This window comes from Desmodus rotundus, chromosome 5, assembly GCF_022682495.2.
Source record: "Desmodus rotundus isolate HL8 chromosome 5, HLdesRot8A.1, whole genome shotgun sequence".
NCBI classification, from domain to species: Eukaryota; Metazoa; Chordata; class Mammalia; order Chiroptera; family Phyllostomidae; genus Desmodus; species Desmodus rotundus.
Window position 1 is genome coordinate 15,496,588 of NC_071391.1, and position 17,752 is coordinate 15,514,339.

General features: G+C 46.7%; 1 protein-coding gene across 2 annotated transcripts in view; it reads right to left on the minus strand.

The window, feature by feature from the left end:
- The window catches only part of EXT2 (exostosin glycosyltransferase 2), a 127,902-nt gene extending 113,131 nt beyond the window's left edge, over window positions 1-14,771 (minus strand). For both annotated transcript variants that reach the window (XM_053923876.1, XM_053923875.1), the window contains exons 1-3: window positions 14,608-14,771; window positions 2,689-3,254; window positions 1,682-1,771 (exon numbers count right to left, since the gene is read on the minus strand). In XM_053923876.1, coding sequence (XP_053779851.1) covers window positions 1,682-1,771; window positions 2,689-3,224 — 626 coding nt within the window. In that variant the 5' untranslated portion in view covers window positions 3,225-3,254; window positions 14,608-14,771. The remainder of the gene's footprint in view (window positions 1-1,681; window positions 1,772-2,688; window positions 3,255-14,607) is intronic.
- Window positions 14,772-17,752: the final 2,981 nt, after the last annotated feature.

The following is a 17,752-nucleotide window of genomic DNA, read 5'->3' on the forward strand; positions in this document are numbered from 1 at the left end:
ATCCAGGAATGAGAGCAAAGAATAAGAAAAAGGAACAAACAAATCTTCTATTCCTCACCCCAACCAGAGGACCACCTAGGTTTCAAAATTAATTTCCCACATGCAAAGACAGAGAAGGGACTATATGGTGATTCATTACTTGCCACAGGATTGCTTCTAATCACTTACAAAACTACATAAATTGGGGACACAATTTAACCTTCCTGATCCTTAATACCTGAGACCTAGCAAGAACTTAAACTTTCTCCTCACTCTTGACACTTTCCTGCAGAGAAATGAAACCTCATTTAACATGTGTACTCAATAAAAATAAAATCCTTCTCCTATGCTGATACATATACCAAAATGTCAGCAAAAACCGAAATGTTTCAAACAGAAATAAGCCCGCCTCAAACCCAGAACAGCAGGGGAAGACGTTGCATTCCTAACAGCTATTTTCCTTCCCTTCTCCGTTCTCTGAAGTATTTCCCTTTCCCAGAACAAGCCAGTCCATAAAACAGGAGCCTGCTCAGGAACACCCACATCAGGGATCTTCGGGTTCAGCTGGTCCAGTAGACCTTGTGTAGCGTGACTGCCCTCTACTGTCCAAAACGGCTTCTACGCCAACCTTGCGGAGTGGTCCTTGCGGAGTGGTCCTCCCGCGTCCCTCCTGGTGATAATGCTCTTTACAGATGGAAACACAGTGCTGACTCTAGATAATACTTACAGTAAAGACGGCTTAGATTTAATGATCTGGGGAAAGGCAGTACTAAGCGTAGATTTTCATAAACGACAAGTTAGCCTCTAACAAACTGAGAACACAGTTGGCCTTGGGCTGTTCACTCACCTCTTTCAGTAACAGTGATTTTAAGAGTTAACATCAACTGTAATAAAACCGGTTAGAAATGAGTGCATGCATAAACTTCTAACAATCCTATCCCTTGAGTACTGCCCAGGACTCTTTATCTTGGGCCTGAGCTTTTGCTCTCCTCAAAGCCTTGAACCCAGTGCCAAAGAGGAGCCTTAAGTGGCACCTCATCCCTGGGGTTTCCAGGATGCCCCCAGCCAGAGTGGGTCAGTCAGTGCACAGACGGGCTGACAGACATAGTCAAGAACTCAAAATCATCACCATGTAGCCATGGCCACCCCACCCCACATCTGCCTCTTTGGAAGGTTAGCTAGGGGGGAGCGGAGGGGAGGTGGGAAGAGGAAGGAAGGCAAAAACCCCATGGGCTAAAACACCAGAGAGAAAATGAAACTCGGAGTGGTCTCCTCTCCCGACGTTGCAGACTTTGGATGTCACCTACGCCCGGGCCCTCTTCCTCAGCGCGCTGTGGCTCTACTCTGGCAAGCGCTCACAGATTCAGACAGGGACGCGAGCCCATTGTGAACCAGACCTCAGGGCTGTGGGCGCTGCACTCAGAAGAGCATAACCCGGGCTCAGGGGGAAAAGATAGTTTTTAAGATGCTATGCTGGAACACACGCTGTAACTGGTTCCCCACAACAGACTTAGGCAGGTCTCAACAACTCTATTTCTTGAGGAGGAAAATGCCTAGGGCGATTTTTTATTTTAACAAACAATTCTAACTACAAGTCTGTCCCAGAAGGCTGAGAAATGATTTCCCATGAACACAAGGGTCTTAAATTTACTTAAGAAACCCATCAGAAACCCATCACGGTGGCAACCCCAAGTACACCCACCTGTCTCTGGGGACATCCAGAGCTGTGTTATAATCTGGGGGGCCTCCAGGCAGCATGTTAAACAGCAGGTGGTTTGTGCCTCGATCCCACCTGTTAAGAAATTAAACGAGTAGGAGAATTCAGGTGATGACAAAGGAACAAAAATGCGAGGCAGTTACTGGCTGACGAGGAGCAAGCACCCCAGCTGGAAACAGGGCCACCTGTCAGGCGTGCAAAGCAGGCTCCAGTAAGCCCAGCCCAGGCACTAGCCTGGAGCCACGAAAGGAAGCATGGGTGGGCGTGCACCCCAAGCTTTCCACTGCAGACCTGCTTACGATAATGAAAACCTGAAAACTCTCTGAATGTGTGCCATTGGGTTGAAAAAAACAAAAAATAAGTTAAATACATTATGGAACATATGCAAAATGGAATGTTATACAGTACAGCCCTTAAAATTAGGTAGTAAAAGAATATGAAATTATTTGAAAATATATTCATGAGATATTTAAGGGAAAAAGGCAGCAAGACAGCATGTAGTATGTGATCCCATTCCTGGCAAAAATCCACATGCATATGTTTTCATACAAAAATGACTGAAATGTAACATCAAAACATTAGTAATGATTCTCAGAAACGGGTTATGGAATGAGGCTTACACTCTTCCTTTTTTCACCTGTGTTTTTGACCTTTTCCACTGAATATGTATTTGTGAGTAACAAAGAAGTGGGGGGAAGCATAAAAGAAAAAGTGTGGGGAGATGAGCTCTCCTTAGTTTGTGAACCCTAAGAAGCTTCGGCCCCCAGCAGCCCCAGTGAAGGCCGACGGCTGCTTCTCCCTGGCAGGCGCCAGCTGCTTATAGCACTGGCCCGGTGCTGCAAGCTCCTCGCCCATCCTCGCCCATACTCGCCCCCTCCCATGAGAAAAGAAACAGCAGCTGGGAGTCAGCGCAGGAGGAGAAACACCCCTCTCCCTCTCCTTCCCTTTAGTTCCCTGCAGGATTTGGCTCCAGTCTGAAAAGCGCCAGATACCTGGAGAGCTGTGCCAGTGCCTGCGCTGTCTCCTTGATGCGGAGCGTGTTCTGGTTCAGCACGTCGATGGACGGGACAAACAGGCAGGCCCGGGTGATGTCATCGGTGTAGTAGTCGCTGTCTGAGATGGCCGTGAGCAGTTCGTTGTACTCCCGGGAGATGGTGTTGCTGACCGGGACGCCAGAGTCGTCCACGTACTTCTTCAGAGGGTAGATGTACACCTTGATTTTGTTCTTGGGGTTGAAGCCACAGCGGTAGACATCGAAGCAAGTGTGCATTCGGCAGCTGAGATCGCCCCGCTCGGGGATGGGGCTACTGGCTGGCAGCCTGACCACCGGCACGTCTCGGACACTGCGCTTCTCCAAGCTCCAGTCGTTTGAGGGTTCGATGGAATGCGGCCAGAACTGAAAGACGCCCGTGGCAATGAGGCCCAGGAGGACAACGGAGAAGAGGGTGATGTAGTAGATGCGGTGCTTGGTCTTCATTCTTGGGATGAGGGCAGGACCCCGGATGTTGTACTTGACCGACGCACACATAATGACACAGACGGCCTCTTCCTCCCGCTCCTGGCCCCCCGGAGGAGAAAGGAGGAGAACGGAGTATTTAGGGCAAGTGACCGTGGAAAGAACTGTTTAACTTTTAATACACCTACTTTTTCCTGTCAGTGGTTTGATGAAGTAATGAGAAGGAAACGTGAGCCTTCCTTGTATATATGAATATATGCGATATCTTTACTGTTTAATACTACATGCACTACTTAGCATAAATACTGATATTTAATGTAAAACTGTAACTATATCCCATACACAGGTACTCACCGCAAGCATCAGCTGGTAAATGTGAGGGGCCTAGGGAGAGGGGCGCTGACCGAGGAAGAAAAGCTGGAAGTGGAACAGCTAGGCTGCTGTTCCGTTTTGTTTTTAGACACTGCCTATCACACGCTGATGCTTCATCTGAACAGACGGATGCTCGGCTGTTCTAAAGCCTGCTTTCATTCATTCGTTCATTCGACTCTCTATTGAGCAACTGCCATGCACTACGAAGAAAACGAAGAAGAAAGCTGAGACCCCACCTTAGAGGAACCTGCGTTCTAGTAAGGCAGATAAGACAAAACTGTAATGATGCAAAATACAGAAATACCACTAGAAAAATATCGATAAAATAGCAAGGATACTAGAGAAGAAAAGATTAATTTTCAATCTTTAGCCCAGGCAGGGTAGCTCAGTTGGTTAGAGCATCATCCCAATACGCCAAGGTTGCGGGTGGTTCAATCCCCGGTCAGGGCACACACAAGAAGCAACCAGTGAATGCAAAAATAAGTGGAACCATAAATTGATGTTTCCCTCTCTCTTTCTCTCTCGTATCATTAATTTGTTTTAGTTTAAAAAAAAGAACTACTTTCAAAAATCCTTTAATCTTTAAAATGTACATTGATGTTTTATAACAAAAGCAGTACTTGAAATATCTAGATAGAAGGAAGGAATGATGGAAGGAATGGGGAAGGAGGGAAAGAGGAAGAGGGAGGAGGGAGGGAGGGAGGGAGGGAGAAGAGTCGGGGTGGTGGATCAATTCCCAAAGACTGATGCCGACAACTCTCCTCATCAGTGAATGTACACGCCATTTTTCCAATAAGAGGGAAGTAGGTGGAATCTACCTCCCTTCCCACTGAATCTGGGCTAGCCTTGTGACCTGTCTGACCAAGACAATGTGTCAGAAGTGACATTCTGGGGCTTTCAAGTCCCAGCCTTAAGGGGCCCTAGAGTTGGTGCTTCTGTCCTCTTGGAGCCCAGCCGCCATGCTGTAAGGAAGCGGGGCTCCCGGCTGAAGGCAACCTCAGGAGGAGCCCAGCAGAAGCCACGTGAAGCAGACGTGGACCACCCCACCAGGCTCTACACAGTCTGCAGAACCTTGAGCAAATATGGGATTGTTGTTGTTTCTAAGCTACGAAGTACTGGTGGGCTTGCTACTCAGCCAATAAGCATCACTGACTGATATGAAGAAAATTCTTGGTTCTCCGCTGAAAGCACAGAGTTCCCCTGTAGACTACAACTTAAGACCCTTACTGAGCAGACCTCCCCTCTCTGATGCCTGGATACTACATAGGGAGGGTCGACCCCGGAGTGCGACTGTGCATACGCCACAGACTCACCAAGTTACTGCAACACAATCCTTCAGCCTTCCACCCGTCAAAGCCCCAATGTACCCTGTGGTCTCGTTCTACTCACTAATCTTTCAGAAAAGCTATTATTATAAAGGGAAATAACTGAAAAGCTCATAGACTATCTCAGGGTTTATCAACTGTTTTCACTTTGGCTAAACAGAGTCCCCCCAGTCACCGCCCACACTGTGAAACTGCTTCCTCCCAGACCTGACCGCTGTCATCATTATCAGCTCTTCGGGGAAAATGTGCTGAAAAGTCATGCATGATTTCCACTTGCATCTCGCTGAGACGGGAACTGGAACACAGTAAGTCTGCCTGTCACAGGCTAATGTAAGAAAGTTCATACATTTTAAGGCTAGAGATTATCATCTTTGCGGTATATACATCAGCTACTCGGTATGTGCTAATCCATTCTACGACAAATAAGCAAGCATCAGAGCTACTCCACTTTTTCTGTCATTCTAACCACCGACGGGATGTCCCCAGCCCGGCCTCTCATTCCACCTCCAGCCCCCCAGCCCCAACAGCTCTTGCCACTTCAGGTGTTCCCTCAAAGACAGGCCTCGGGACAAACGCACGCAAGGAGGTGCATCGCAGTCCACCGCTCCAAGTCAGAAGCTCCCAACAGGCTCTCAGGTCTACGGAGATCCTGACTCAGTGGTTCTCAAACATCGAAAGGCCGGGAACTACACGGGAAGCCTGGTCGTGGTCCTAGGCCCCAGCACAGGCCTCAAACAGGGTCACGAAACCTGTCCCCTCAGCCAGCTCCCTGACGTTTACTTTCTGTAACTGGGTTTAAAATCTTCACTAAGGTTAGTGGTTTTCAAACCGTCTTTAAAAAAAAAAAAAAAAAAACCCTAAAAGCTACATCCAATAAGAAACACGTTTTATGTTGTGACTCAATACAGACACAGGTGTGTGTGAATACATGTGCATGTATGCATTTAAAATAAAAGTTTCACAGAACAATGACTAACCTTAGTGTACAGTACTAGCCATAGAGCATTTGGTGAACACTGTATTTTTTATTCTGTTATTGCATCACTTTAAAAAAATTTCTAGCCATAAGCTACTAATTCTAGCCATGACCATATAATTAGATTAACTAAACCACCCGACGACGGGTCTCCCAAGTTTGAAAACTACTACTCTCACATGCTTAGAAAACCAGAGTCAAGGAAATAAAAGTATTCGCATGTAAGCTTTACAAATTCTCATGATTGCAGATTAACTACAAAAAAGACATTATCACAACAAAATAAGCCCAAAGATAACAGAAGAAAATAAGTAAAAATAAAACACAGAAATGAATTTAAAAAACAGAAACTCACAATAAAGCTAAAAGCTGGTTTTATAAAAGATGAATAAAATTCACATTTGACATAATTCCGGTAAGGTTAATCAAGTAAAGGAAAAGAGCACAAATAACTGGGATGAAAAGGAAAACAACTCTAAATGCTACATATATGGAAAAGATAAGATGATTGAGAGGACTTCCGGCCAAGATGGAGGCGTAGGTAAACATGGCTCATCTCTTCGCACAACCACATCAAAATTACAACTAAAATATAGAACAACCATCGCTCAGAACCATCAGAAATCAAGTTGAATGGAAGTCTGACAACTACGGAATTAGAGAAACCGCATCCATCCAGACTGGTGAGGGGGCACAGACCTAGAACAGGCTGGTCCCACACCCACATGTGATAGATAAAAATTCGGGAGGGATATCTCGGGAGCGAGAGGTCTCAGCCCCACACCAGACCCCCAGCTCAGGGTTCCAGTGCCAGGAAGATAAGTCCTCACAACCCACACATGGATTCACCTACTCAGACTCACCCCCTCTGGGTTCTGGCACCAAGGAGATGGCTTGAGGGGCACCAGTGGCATGCAGGGGGAGGTTGAGGTGTCTGGCATCAAGGCAGGCAGAGGCCACTGTCCCTTTTCTGGGTCCTCCACACACAGAGCTATCATACTAAGATTCCATCAACCTGGCTAACACTGTTTGATCTACCTTGGAGATCCCCAGAGACTCCGCTCCACCCACCTTACAGGCCCACCCAAGGTGCTATTCCATATGAATGGCTGGTCTTGGCTCTTGTGTCACAACTTCCTACCTCCCATCACACAAGCAACAGCTGGCCTCAGTGAGCCCCAGGCCCAGCACTAGCAGCAGCCAGCCTGGGTTCACACCTTGGCTTTGCCTGGGAATCTCCAAGCCCAGCACAAGTAGCAGCCATCTCAGATTGCTTTGTAACTCAGGCAGGGTGGCCTCAGGGGAAACAAAGGTGGGGACTGACCTTGGCCTGCACCCCATGGGAACCCCTGGGCCAGAGCACCCAGTGGACAGCTACAGACCACATTGAAGCACCACCACCCTGCCCCTGCACGGCTGATCCTCCACAGAAGGTGGAGGTTGGTGGTAGATGGTCACAGCCAATCCTTGCAGCTGATTGGCCTGGGGAAATCCCTCCCATTGACCTGCCAACAGCAACCAAGGCTCAGCTACAGAGGAGGGTGTACTCAGTCCACACAAAAAGTGCACCTCGAGTACCCAGCTTGGGTGATGGGGAGGCTGTACCACTGGACCCTACAGGTCACCTATACACTAGCCCACACTACCAACACCCGGAGTCAAAGCAGCTCTACCTAATACATAGAAACAAACACAGGGAGGCTGCCACAATGAGGAGACAAAGAAACATGGCCCAAATGAAAGGACAGATCAAAACTCCAGAAAAAGACCTAAACAAAATGGAGATAAGCAATCTATCAGGTGCACAGTTCAAAGCACTGGTTTTAAGGATGCTCAAGGAACTTAGTAAGGACAACAGCATAAAAAAGATCCGGTCAGAAACAAAGGATATACTAATTGAAATAAAGAACAAGTAACAGGGAAACAACAGTAGAGTGGGTGAAGCCGAGAATAAAATCATTGATTTGGAACATAAGGAAATAAAAAACAACCAATCAGTATAATAAGAAGAAAAGAGAATCCAAAAAACCAAGGATAGTGTAACAGCCTGTGGGACAGCTTTAAGCAGTCCAACCCCTATTTGCTTCATAGGGGTGCCAGAAGGAGAAGAGAAAGAGCAAGAAATTGGAAATCTATCTGAAAAAATAATAAAAGAAAACTTCCCTAATTTGGTGAAGGAAATAGACATACAAGTCCAGGAAGCACAGAGAGCCCCAAACAAGATGGATGCAAAGAGGCCCACCCCAAGACACATCATAATTAAAATGCCAAAGGTAAAGACAAAGGGATGGGAGTGGGGTGTGGGAGAATGGGTGAGAGGTGAGGGGATTAAAAAGTACAAATAGGTAGTTACAGAATGGCCAAGGGGATATATAAAGTACAGTAAAGAAAGGGAGTGGCCAAAGAAGATACACACATGACTCACGGACATGAACAAGGGTGGGGGGGGTTGCCTGAGGGGGTGGGGGGTACTGTGTGGAAGGGGGCAGAGAGGGAAACATCAGGATAACTGTAGTAACATAATCAATAAAAAATAATTTAAAAAATTAAAAAAGATAATGCCAATGAACTTATTTCAATATATCTGAAAACTGAGATGAAGCGGAAAAATTGTTTTGAAATATAACATCAAAATAGTCTCAAGAAGAAATAGCAAACCTGAATAGTTCTATAGAATTTTAAATCTTCCTATAAAGAAAATTCCAGGACCAGAAGATTTCCCAAGTTCTATTAAACATTCAAAAAACAATAATTCCAATTTTACACAAATTATTCCAGAATTCAGGAAAAAAGGGGAACCCTCCCCAGCTTATTTCAGGAGGTTCGTATAACCTTAACACCAAAATCTAGATGGTGGTTCTCAAGAGCACGGTCAAGGGACTGCAAAAGGTTCCCACAACCCTTTCCAAGGGGCTGAACTGTTTTCATAATAATTTTCCAGAGGCTACGTGATATGTGATATTGCAAAGACTCGATGCAGAAGAAGATATGAGAATCCAGCAGTCTTTTATTAAGCTTTTCCAAAAATAATGAAAAATATCAACTCACAGATTCAAGATGTTCAACTCTGCGCAAAATATATACACACAAAGAAAACCCCACCTAGCTCTGGCCGGCCTGCAAACCAAAAGGTCAGTGGTTTGTTTCCCAGTCAGGGTACATGCCTGGGTTGTAGGCCAGGTCCCCAGTAGGGGGTGCACTAGAGGCAACCACATATTGATGTTTCTCTCCTTCTCTCTCTCCCTCCCTTCCCCTCTCTAAAAATAAATAAATAATTTTTTTAAAAAAAGAAAACCCCACCTAGATAAGTCAAAGTAAAACCACTAAAAAGAAAACCAAAGAAAAATATTAAAAGCAGCCGGTGGGGGCGGGGGGATCTATACAAGGTAGGTTAAAAAGCTATATGTAACAGGCAAACCTATAAAATATTTACAACACAATACAGAATATCTAAGACTTCTGGAAAGAGAATGATTTCTGAAACAATATAAAAAGCGCAAAATAAAAAGATAAAATAATAAATTCAGGGTTACAATTAAGAACTTTTGCTCATCAAAAGATACCATAAGGAAGTAAAAAGACTTCCTACAAACCAGAAGGTATTTTCAATACATACAACCAATAAGGACTAGTAAGCAGAATAAAGAACCCGTACAAAGCAAAAAACAAACAAGAAATTGAAAACTGGACAAAAGACTCACACAAATTTCAGAGAAGAGGAAACAAAAATGGCACATAAACACCTGAAAAGACGTTTGGCCTCATTCACGGTCGGGGAAAGCAAAATCGCAATGAGACCTCTACCCACCAGCACAGGAAAGTGTAAGAGTCAAACACCACCAAGTGTGGGAGGGGACCTGGGGCCGCAGCCACTGTCCTGGTCGGAGTATGACCTGGCCCCAGGGCCCCAGCTGGTCGGCAGAAGGGCTAGAAAGAAGAGAGGGCTGACACCCACTGTGTTGGAGTCCCGAGCATCCAATTCTGCTCTCTGCCTGTCCCAGTTCTAGTCCCTTGCCCTCCCCACCTCTCTCCCCCAAAAATTAAAGAACCAAAGACAAGGATGGCAGTGCAGGTAGTTTACTTCCTTGGAGGGTGATCTCAGAAAGCTAAAGTGATGAAGCAAGAAGAGAGAGGCAGGGAAGTAGGGAAGGCCAACAAGGAATGTGTTACTAAGCTGGTTGCTGCTGTGGGCAACAGAACCCTTAGGGCTGCTAGGAACCCTCTAAAGAACCATGTAGGCTATGCCTTGTCCCTCAGAAGGATGAGAGCCTAGACCATCTACCTGCCAGCTCCTGCCTATTGCTTAAGGGTTGCTTGGTACTAGGATCAGCTCAGAACCTATAGTCAACAGCCCTCAAAGGGCTGGATATTATCTTTCCTTGATATACAGTCAGTCTGACAAAGAGCTGCGGTCCTCTTAAGGAAGGACTGGAGGAACATTTGTCTATACTTGCAGGGATGTTGCAAAGTACTTCTTCAAAGAGACCCAGCCTCCCTCTCAATCCATGGGATATGGGCCTGAAAGCTCACATCTGAAAACCAGGTGATGGATAGTGATTTTTCTGTGTGGCAGCTGACATCAGCCTACTTGCTGGTACTTGATTTTCCCCTCGTTATACAAGTCAAGCAGCACCCTAGTCAGCCGCCCATCCACACTGCCCTCGGGACACCATGCTCTGCTGGCATCACGGTGGGTCAAGACACACTGGTTGCAGGTCAGGTCCTGATGCCCCCTGTGGGTCTGTGTCTACCGTAGCTCTGACGGTCTGTGCCACCACCCTGAAGTAGGCCTCTGCTACATCGGAATGCGATCACCTTCGTGGATACTTGAGGACCAGTTCCACGGTCACATCTCCCACAGTCAATCCTGACCTAGGGATCCTAGGCCAATCAGCAGCGAGCTTCTCAAAGGTGCTGCGCCCTGCACTGGGCATGCCGTATTTCCAGAGTGAGGGGTGTGCACCCGCCCAGGAACTTGGGTAAATACTGCGTCCCTAGCCTTAAAAAATAATCTACTCAAATCTCCACCTCCAATCTCCTCCTGACCCTTTCCCCGATCCTCTGCCAAAAGAGCTCCAGTTTTCTCAACTTCGGCACTACTGACACTTTGGGACACATAATTCTTTTTTTGTGGGGAGCTGTTCTATAAAATGTATAAAGTTTAGTTGCACCCTAGTTTCTGCTCAATAAAAGCCAGAAGCAACCCTCAGTTGTGACAACAAAAAATATATCCAGACACTGTCAAATATCCCCTGGGGAAGCAAAATCACCCCCAGTTGAGAGCGAGTGGTATCGGCCAAGCTTCAAGGAGCCTGCCCAGCAGCGTATTAGGACTGGCTTGAGTTATTTTTGCTGGGCCATTAAATCCTGAATCATAAGAGAAATCCCCCCAGGCCAACAGTCTCTCCCTTCCAGCTTGATAGTCAACCAGTACCCCTGCTCTTGGTCTAGCACCCCCAAGATTCACTTCCAGCTGGTCCATATGAATCAGGTCCTACACTTCTTCCAGTACAGAAGCTAATTCCCCCGTACTTGCTTAGGCAATGCTGAGATCTGAAGGGAGGGGAGGCAGATCTTCAGGAGGAGAACAGCATCTAGCAAGGCATCTGCCTCAAGTGAGGTCTCTGCATAGTGTCCAGGCACGGAGAGGTTGCTCTCGTCCATAATAGAGAGGTGGATACTGCTGCTGCCCAGAGGGTCTCAGGAAATCTGGAAGTTCAGAGTTCTCAATGCCTGCACCCAAACATCTCCATCCCAGGCCTCACTCCTGCCTTTAGCGGAAGCAACCTGTGTAAGTTGTGGACCCAGCTTCCTTTGCAGCTCTGCCACAATTATGATTATATTTGGGGCCTGGCTGTCAACACAGTCCACCCTCCAGCTACAGAAGATGCTACCACAGAGCCTTCTGCTTTCACAGGGTGTCTGGAGTTGATCTGAACCTGATCTTACCTCAAGGCCTCTGAGGGAGATAAATACAAAAGAGTCAGCCAGTTCCACTATTCTTATCATTACCATTTTCCACATTCCGGCCAAGTGCTAGAGCTACCATACTAGCCAGTGGTTTCCCTTCTACCGGAATCTCGTCCCAGTCCACCACCGGTGAGTCTTACACCTGTGAAGCTGGAGAGTGCCAGGGCTGTCCACGCCTCACTTACCACCAGCAAAGAGGTCTTTGTGCCACCCGAGGGTGAGTGATTCCAGTTTCACAGTACTACTCTCAGAGTCTGCTCTCTGGAGCCACTTCTAGTACTTAGTTTATGTTCTGCCAAACTAAGAAAAAGTGACTTGTGGGCAAGGAGCTTTCAGAAGGTGATCCAAAAAGCCAGAGTGCAGTCAGGGAAGAACAGAAAGCCATTAGAGTTCATTGCGGAGCTGGTTACCATACTAAGCTGGACAAATGGGGCTCAGCCCTACTAGGGTCCCTCTGAAAAACACGCCTTAGAACAGTTCATTTGAAGGATGGGAGCCACAGCCTCTCCTGGCTGAGGTCTGTCCCATGAAACGTAAGCTCGCATTTCTGAGGCATGCCTACACAGGCGAAGCAAGTCCCCACAAGTCTGTGCCAAACAGCTGAGTGATACAGCGAGCACTTGAGGTAGAATAAAAACTCAATAAAAGAGATAAGGTAAAAAGCCTTAAATGAAAAAGAAAAGGATGAGAAATGAAGAAAAATGCCCCTTACTAAGTGGTGTGTTAGAGATCAGAGACCCTTCTCTGTGAGCATCCACATGCTTTTTCCACACTTCTTTATGCACCTTCCACATTATGTTAATGAGTTAAGTAACTGCCAGTCTGTCCTCTCTGCCGGGTGTGATTTCCTTGTAGTCAGAGTTTTTCATTTCTGCGAATGTATGCTCAGCATCTAACGGCATGTCTAGAACACATCTCAAATAACCGTAACTGTCTGTTGAAGGAATGTCTCTGCCCTTCCCAGTTCCACCAGTGCACACACAACCCAGGGTCCAAGTTCTGAGTAACTACATGGTGATAAAATGATTACTTTCCTTCTTCAATTAGAATTCCCAAAGCGGGGAAAGGGCTAGGTAAAGACTGAGTTTTCGGTGTCCGCCCCTCAACATCCTCCCCTCCCCTAGCACTGAGCTCTGCTGAAGAGGACAGACCCAAAGGAATCTCCTACTAATGAATGTTTGTTCCACGGGATACCACCACCTGGATCAGAACAAGAATTTCATAACAGAGCCCTTTGAACTTTACCCTCCTTGAAACACACCAAACCTGTCCCTGTGAAACACTGGAACCGTCTGGCTGGCTGTCAAGCACTGAGTCACTGGAAAAACCTTTTAACCCCACCGTACTGTCCGGATGAGATGCATTTTCTGTTCCTGGAATTATTTATTCCCCAAATGGGCCTGAATAACCTTTCTTTGGTACTGCAGGCTATCTCCAGTCCACGTGGTCCAACCTCTTATGTTAACCTGCTCAGAAAAGCACTCACAGCGGGACTCCCAGGGCCAGTGCTACTGGAACTTAACCCAACTGTGACTGAAAACAAAGGGATATCCGAAAAAGCAGGAAAACCTGCAATTCATTGCCTTACTGGATAGAGTTCTTTATAAGTTATATTGGGACTAACCAGCCCTAAAAATGGTTTCCAACTAAAAAAACAAAAAAACCTGCCCCTTTGTTAGTGGGATTATACAATATTCAATCCAATGCATATAATTAAGTAATCAGTAAGTAAACTTTACTGAGGATTTACTGTATGCCAAGAGCTGTTTTAGGCACTTTGAGTTAACTTGTGCAATTTCCCTAACAGTGCCAAATGACAAGCTATTATTATCCTCATTTTACACACACAGTGAGTGCAACAGCAAGGGCACACAACCGGAAAATGCCAATGTCAGGGTGTGAAGGAGGGCGGCCTGGCTCTGCAGCCTGGCTTCTTCACACATGAAGCTGCCTCCCCTGATTACCTTTAAAAGCCTGAATTAGATTAATTTTTCTCACTCCCCAATTAGCAAAGCCAGCATAACTTGACAGAAGAAAATCTATCCATTCATACTGGCATACAAAACGAGAAGGCTAAATTTGTGGAAGTGAGAAATGATGGGAAATGAATCATATTATTTTATTACCGTGAATAGCCTTTGTGCTCTGAAATTTACAAACCAAGTCCAGTTTAAGTCCTTAGAGCATTCGACTGACTTAATTAAAATTAAAATTAAAGTCTCGAAACGCATACATAGATCTGGTTCCCACTGCCAGCAGGAAAACTCCAAATGCCCCTAGGCTTCAAGTCGATGCCCAGAGCAGAGACACCCTTGACCACCTTCCCCACCTAGTCCTGTTTCCGAGTTGGGCGGGGCGCAGAGCACCAAGTCCTGCCCACGGCATCCAGCACTGACTTGGATGCCACAGGCCACCGCAGATCCCAGAGCACCAGAAATTTCCGTGGGAGGAAACGGCTCGCCGGAAGGAGGTGGGAGAGGTCACGGCGGAGCGTGGGCCCCGCGGGAAAAGGAAGCTGCAGGGTCCGGGAGAAATGAAAGGAGCGGCCAGGGAATAGCAGTGGACCGGGGAGACAGGTGGGAACCCAGTGCTGGGCGAGCCAGGCGGAGAAGGAGAAGGCGGTGCGGCAATCAAAGCGCTCCAAAAGCGGAAAATCTTCCTGAGGGGCCCAGAGAAGGTAGAGGGCCTCTCGCATCCCTCTGGCCTCCGCACCGCCCGCGCTTTCCCGGCGGCCGGGGCCAGACTCCGCCGCGGCCCGGGGAGGCCGGAGCCCGCAGCTCAGCACCCGCCAGCCCCTCTGCGCTGCGCTTACCTCGGCCACGGCTGCCTCCCGCGCGGCCCCGCGCTCGGTCACCGGCTCATGCCGCAGAGTGTGGGCCACGGCAGCCCGATGGCGATCGCGGCCAGTCGGCGGCCGCCACTGCAGGGTCTAGGGCTGAGCGAGCGAGAAGCGCTGGGCCGGCTACCCGGCTCGCCGTCTGACACCTACAGAACTGTGCATGCGGGAGCGGCCCGGGCCCGCGCCCCCTGCTGGATAGGAGGAGTCAGGGCACCGCTTTTCTCCGAGGCCGGGGCGTCAAGCTCAAGCTCCACAGTGAAACTCGAAGCCAGGCAGCCTTGTTCATAATTTTGAAGAACTTCAAATCGAAACAACGAGACAGCATATTCACTTACAAAACTTTTAAAACCGAAAAAATGTAGCATTTCATTATAATCAGGACTGCTGAGTGTGCGACATCCCTGGAAGGCAATTGGCAGTATCCACCAAATATGAAATGCGGTGACCTTCCCCCCAACTATCCCAGTTTGAAGTTTACCCTATGGATATTCTCAACAGTGTTTGTCAAAAATACTCATTACAGTACTGTTTCTAATAATAGCAAAAAAAAATGGACACAATCAAAATAAATGATTAGAATGGAATAATTCAAGAATGCATGTATGTGTTGGCATGGAATTATCTTCCAGATATGTTCATGTGAAAGCATGATCCAAAACAGTGGGCAAGTGTGATCCCTTTAATGTTAAAAAAAGAGAAATATATATAACATATATATATACATATATACATATATACAAATGCAAAAACAAGAGATAAAATATATACGTAGATGATTATATTAAGGCATATGTATAATATTTTTTCTGAAAGGAATCCAAGCAGCAACTAACATTTTGGAGTAGAGCAATTATGGAGGAAGAAATGGGGAAGAAAGACTTCCATTTTCGTTTTGTTTTTGTATTATTTATGTGATTTAGCCTTCTACATACACAGTAAAATCCCTGTCCTAAGTAAGTGGAATCTAAAAAATTCTATCAAAATTCAAAGCGATGTTACCCAGAAGTTAACGAAATGACCCCACTCAGGAGCCTCTTTGCTGGTACTGGCTGCCGGGTCTCCAGCTATACCTTAGCGCCATCTGGTGGAAGCTGCCACTTCCACTGGAGATTCACTGGGGCTTCCAGCAGCAACAGCCGTTTCAGAAATACTCTGGTGTTATTTCAGAAATACTCATGCCGGCTTGTCACAGATCCCAGGAGATTGGGACGAGAGTATTCTGGAGATGGGAAACCCACATTCTGCTTCTGCACACCCAAGAAAGCATTTCTCTGCCTTCCAAATCCACACCCCCAAAGTGGGAAATTTGGCATACATACACCCCGGTTGAGAACTGGATAAGTGGGGAGCATTTTGTTTTCTTCTTTGTCTATCTCTGTATTAAATATATACAGACATGTTTTTAATTAATCATTCTTTCATTAAATAAGGACTTCCTGTGTTAAAGACCTGTGTTGGGCACAGTCTTTGAGGAGCCCACCTATCTTACTTACTTGATAACCCTAGGCATGTATAGTACCTGGCACATAGGAAGTGTTCCAAGAATATTTTCTGAGTGAAAAAAAGGGGGCCCAGATGCTGGAGGAGCTCAATATAAAGAAGGCAAATGTGCCAGTAAGATTAGCCAAAGCAGAAGGTGAAAAGTTGCATAGGAGAATATTTTTTTAAAAGCTACAAGGTTCAAAAGAGAAAGCAACCACGCCCAGATAGAAAGATGTAGGAAGACTTCATGCAAGACCTGATGTCTTTGCTGGTCCTGAAGGAGACTTAGGGTTTTGACGAGTAGAAAGGTCAGCAGGGCAATCTAGGCAGCGGAAAAAGTCCTGGGCAAAGGCACAGGTGTTCTAAAGGAGAAGCAATAAGAAAGGAGTTTTGAATCCAGTGTGGTTAAAATAGTATGGCTACATTTCTAGGGGTAGAATCCATGCAAGTAACTGGAGGTGAGAAAGTACAGAAGCTGTGGTATTGGAAGCTACACGATGCTAAAGAAGCTGAGGGCGACTGCACAGATGGAAAGAAAATAGGAGCCAGGACCCGAAGCCTCTGAGAAGGCGGTGAAGTGTCCTGGGGGTTGGAAGAGGAGAGGCGATGACGTCATTCACTTTGGAAGGCTCAGGACAAAGCAAAGGTCACACTGAGACCTCCCACCCAGCAAGTCAGGACACATGTGTCAGGAAGGGTGTAGCTTTAAAGGGCAGCGGCATCATCGTGGCACAAGGCGCACAGGATTTTGAGCCGAGCCAAACTGCCTTTGAAGCCTGGCTCTGATATTTTTCAGCTACGTGACTTGGGGAACATCATTCTGTCTCTTCAAGACTCAGTTTCCTCATCTCTACAATGGAGGACATTGATGTCAGCTTCCCAGGGACTTACTATGTTAGAGTTAGAAATAACACCTGTAATTAACCCAATACGGTGTCTGGTACATTGAAGAAATTCAAGAAAACACAGGGAGGAGGAAAGAATGAATGAAAGGCAGAAAGAATGAAGAAAACAAATCTTAAACCAAGTAACATGGTTTACAGAAGGGAAATGCTGATTTCACCAACATTCCTTTAAAAGAGGAACAGGAAAGAGAAAGCTTTTCTAAACAGGAGCATCCTCAGCCCGTGGCTTTAAGGTCAGATCAGCAGGCTCACTTGGGCTTTGAACTAATGCACCCTGGGGACGGGGTGGGCGGCCCTTTTGCATTCTTAGGGTGGAAAGAAAGCTGGTCTCAACAGTAGCCTGGGTTCAGGGTCCAGCCCCCTAGCTCCCCCTGGCCCCAGTCATGGGTAGGTCACTCTGGTTTGGGATCATCAGTGAAGGTGGCTCCTTTCCGGGACAGAGGAGGAGGAAGGGCATCCCAGAGTCAGAGAAGCCCCTCCTGACTCCCACCATGGGGTCCTGTTCACCTGGTCCCCAACAGAGGCCGTCCCAGGTCTCAGGTCCCAGGTCCATTCAACCTAAGTGTATGGAAAACAATGTGAACATGTAGAATTCAGTCCTTTCTCCTTAGAGTTTGGAAATTATCCCCTTTTTTTCATTTGGGGGGCATACTCTCTCTTTTGTGTGGTATTCCTTTGACTTGTTTCCCTGGCAATGAGGGGGAAAAATGAAAGCAATGAAAACGCTGCTA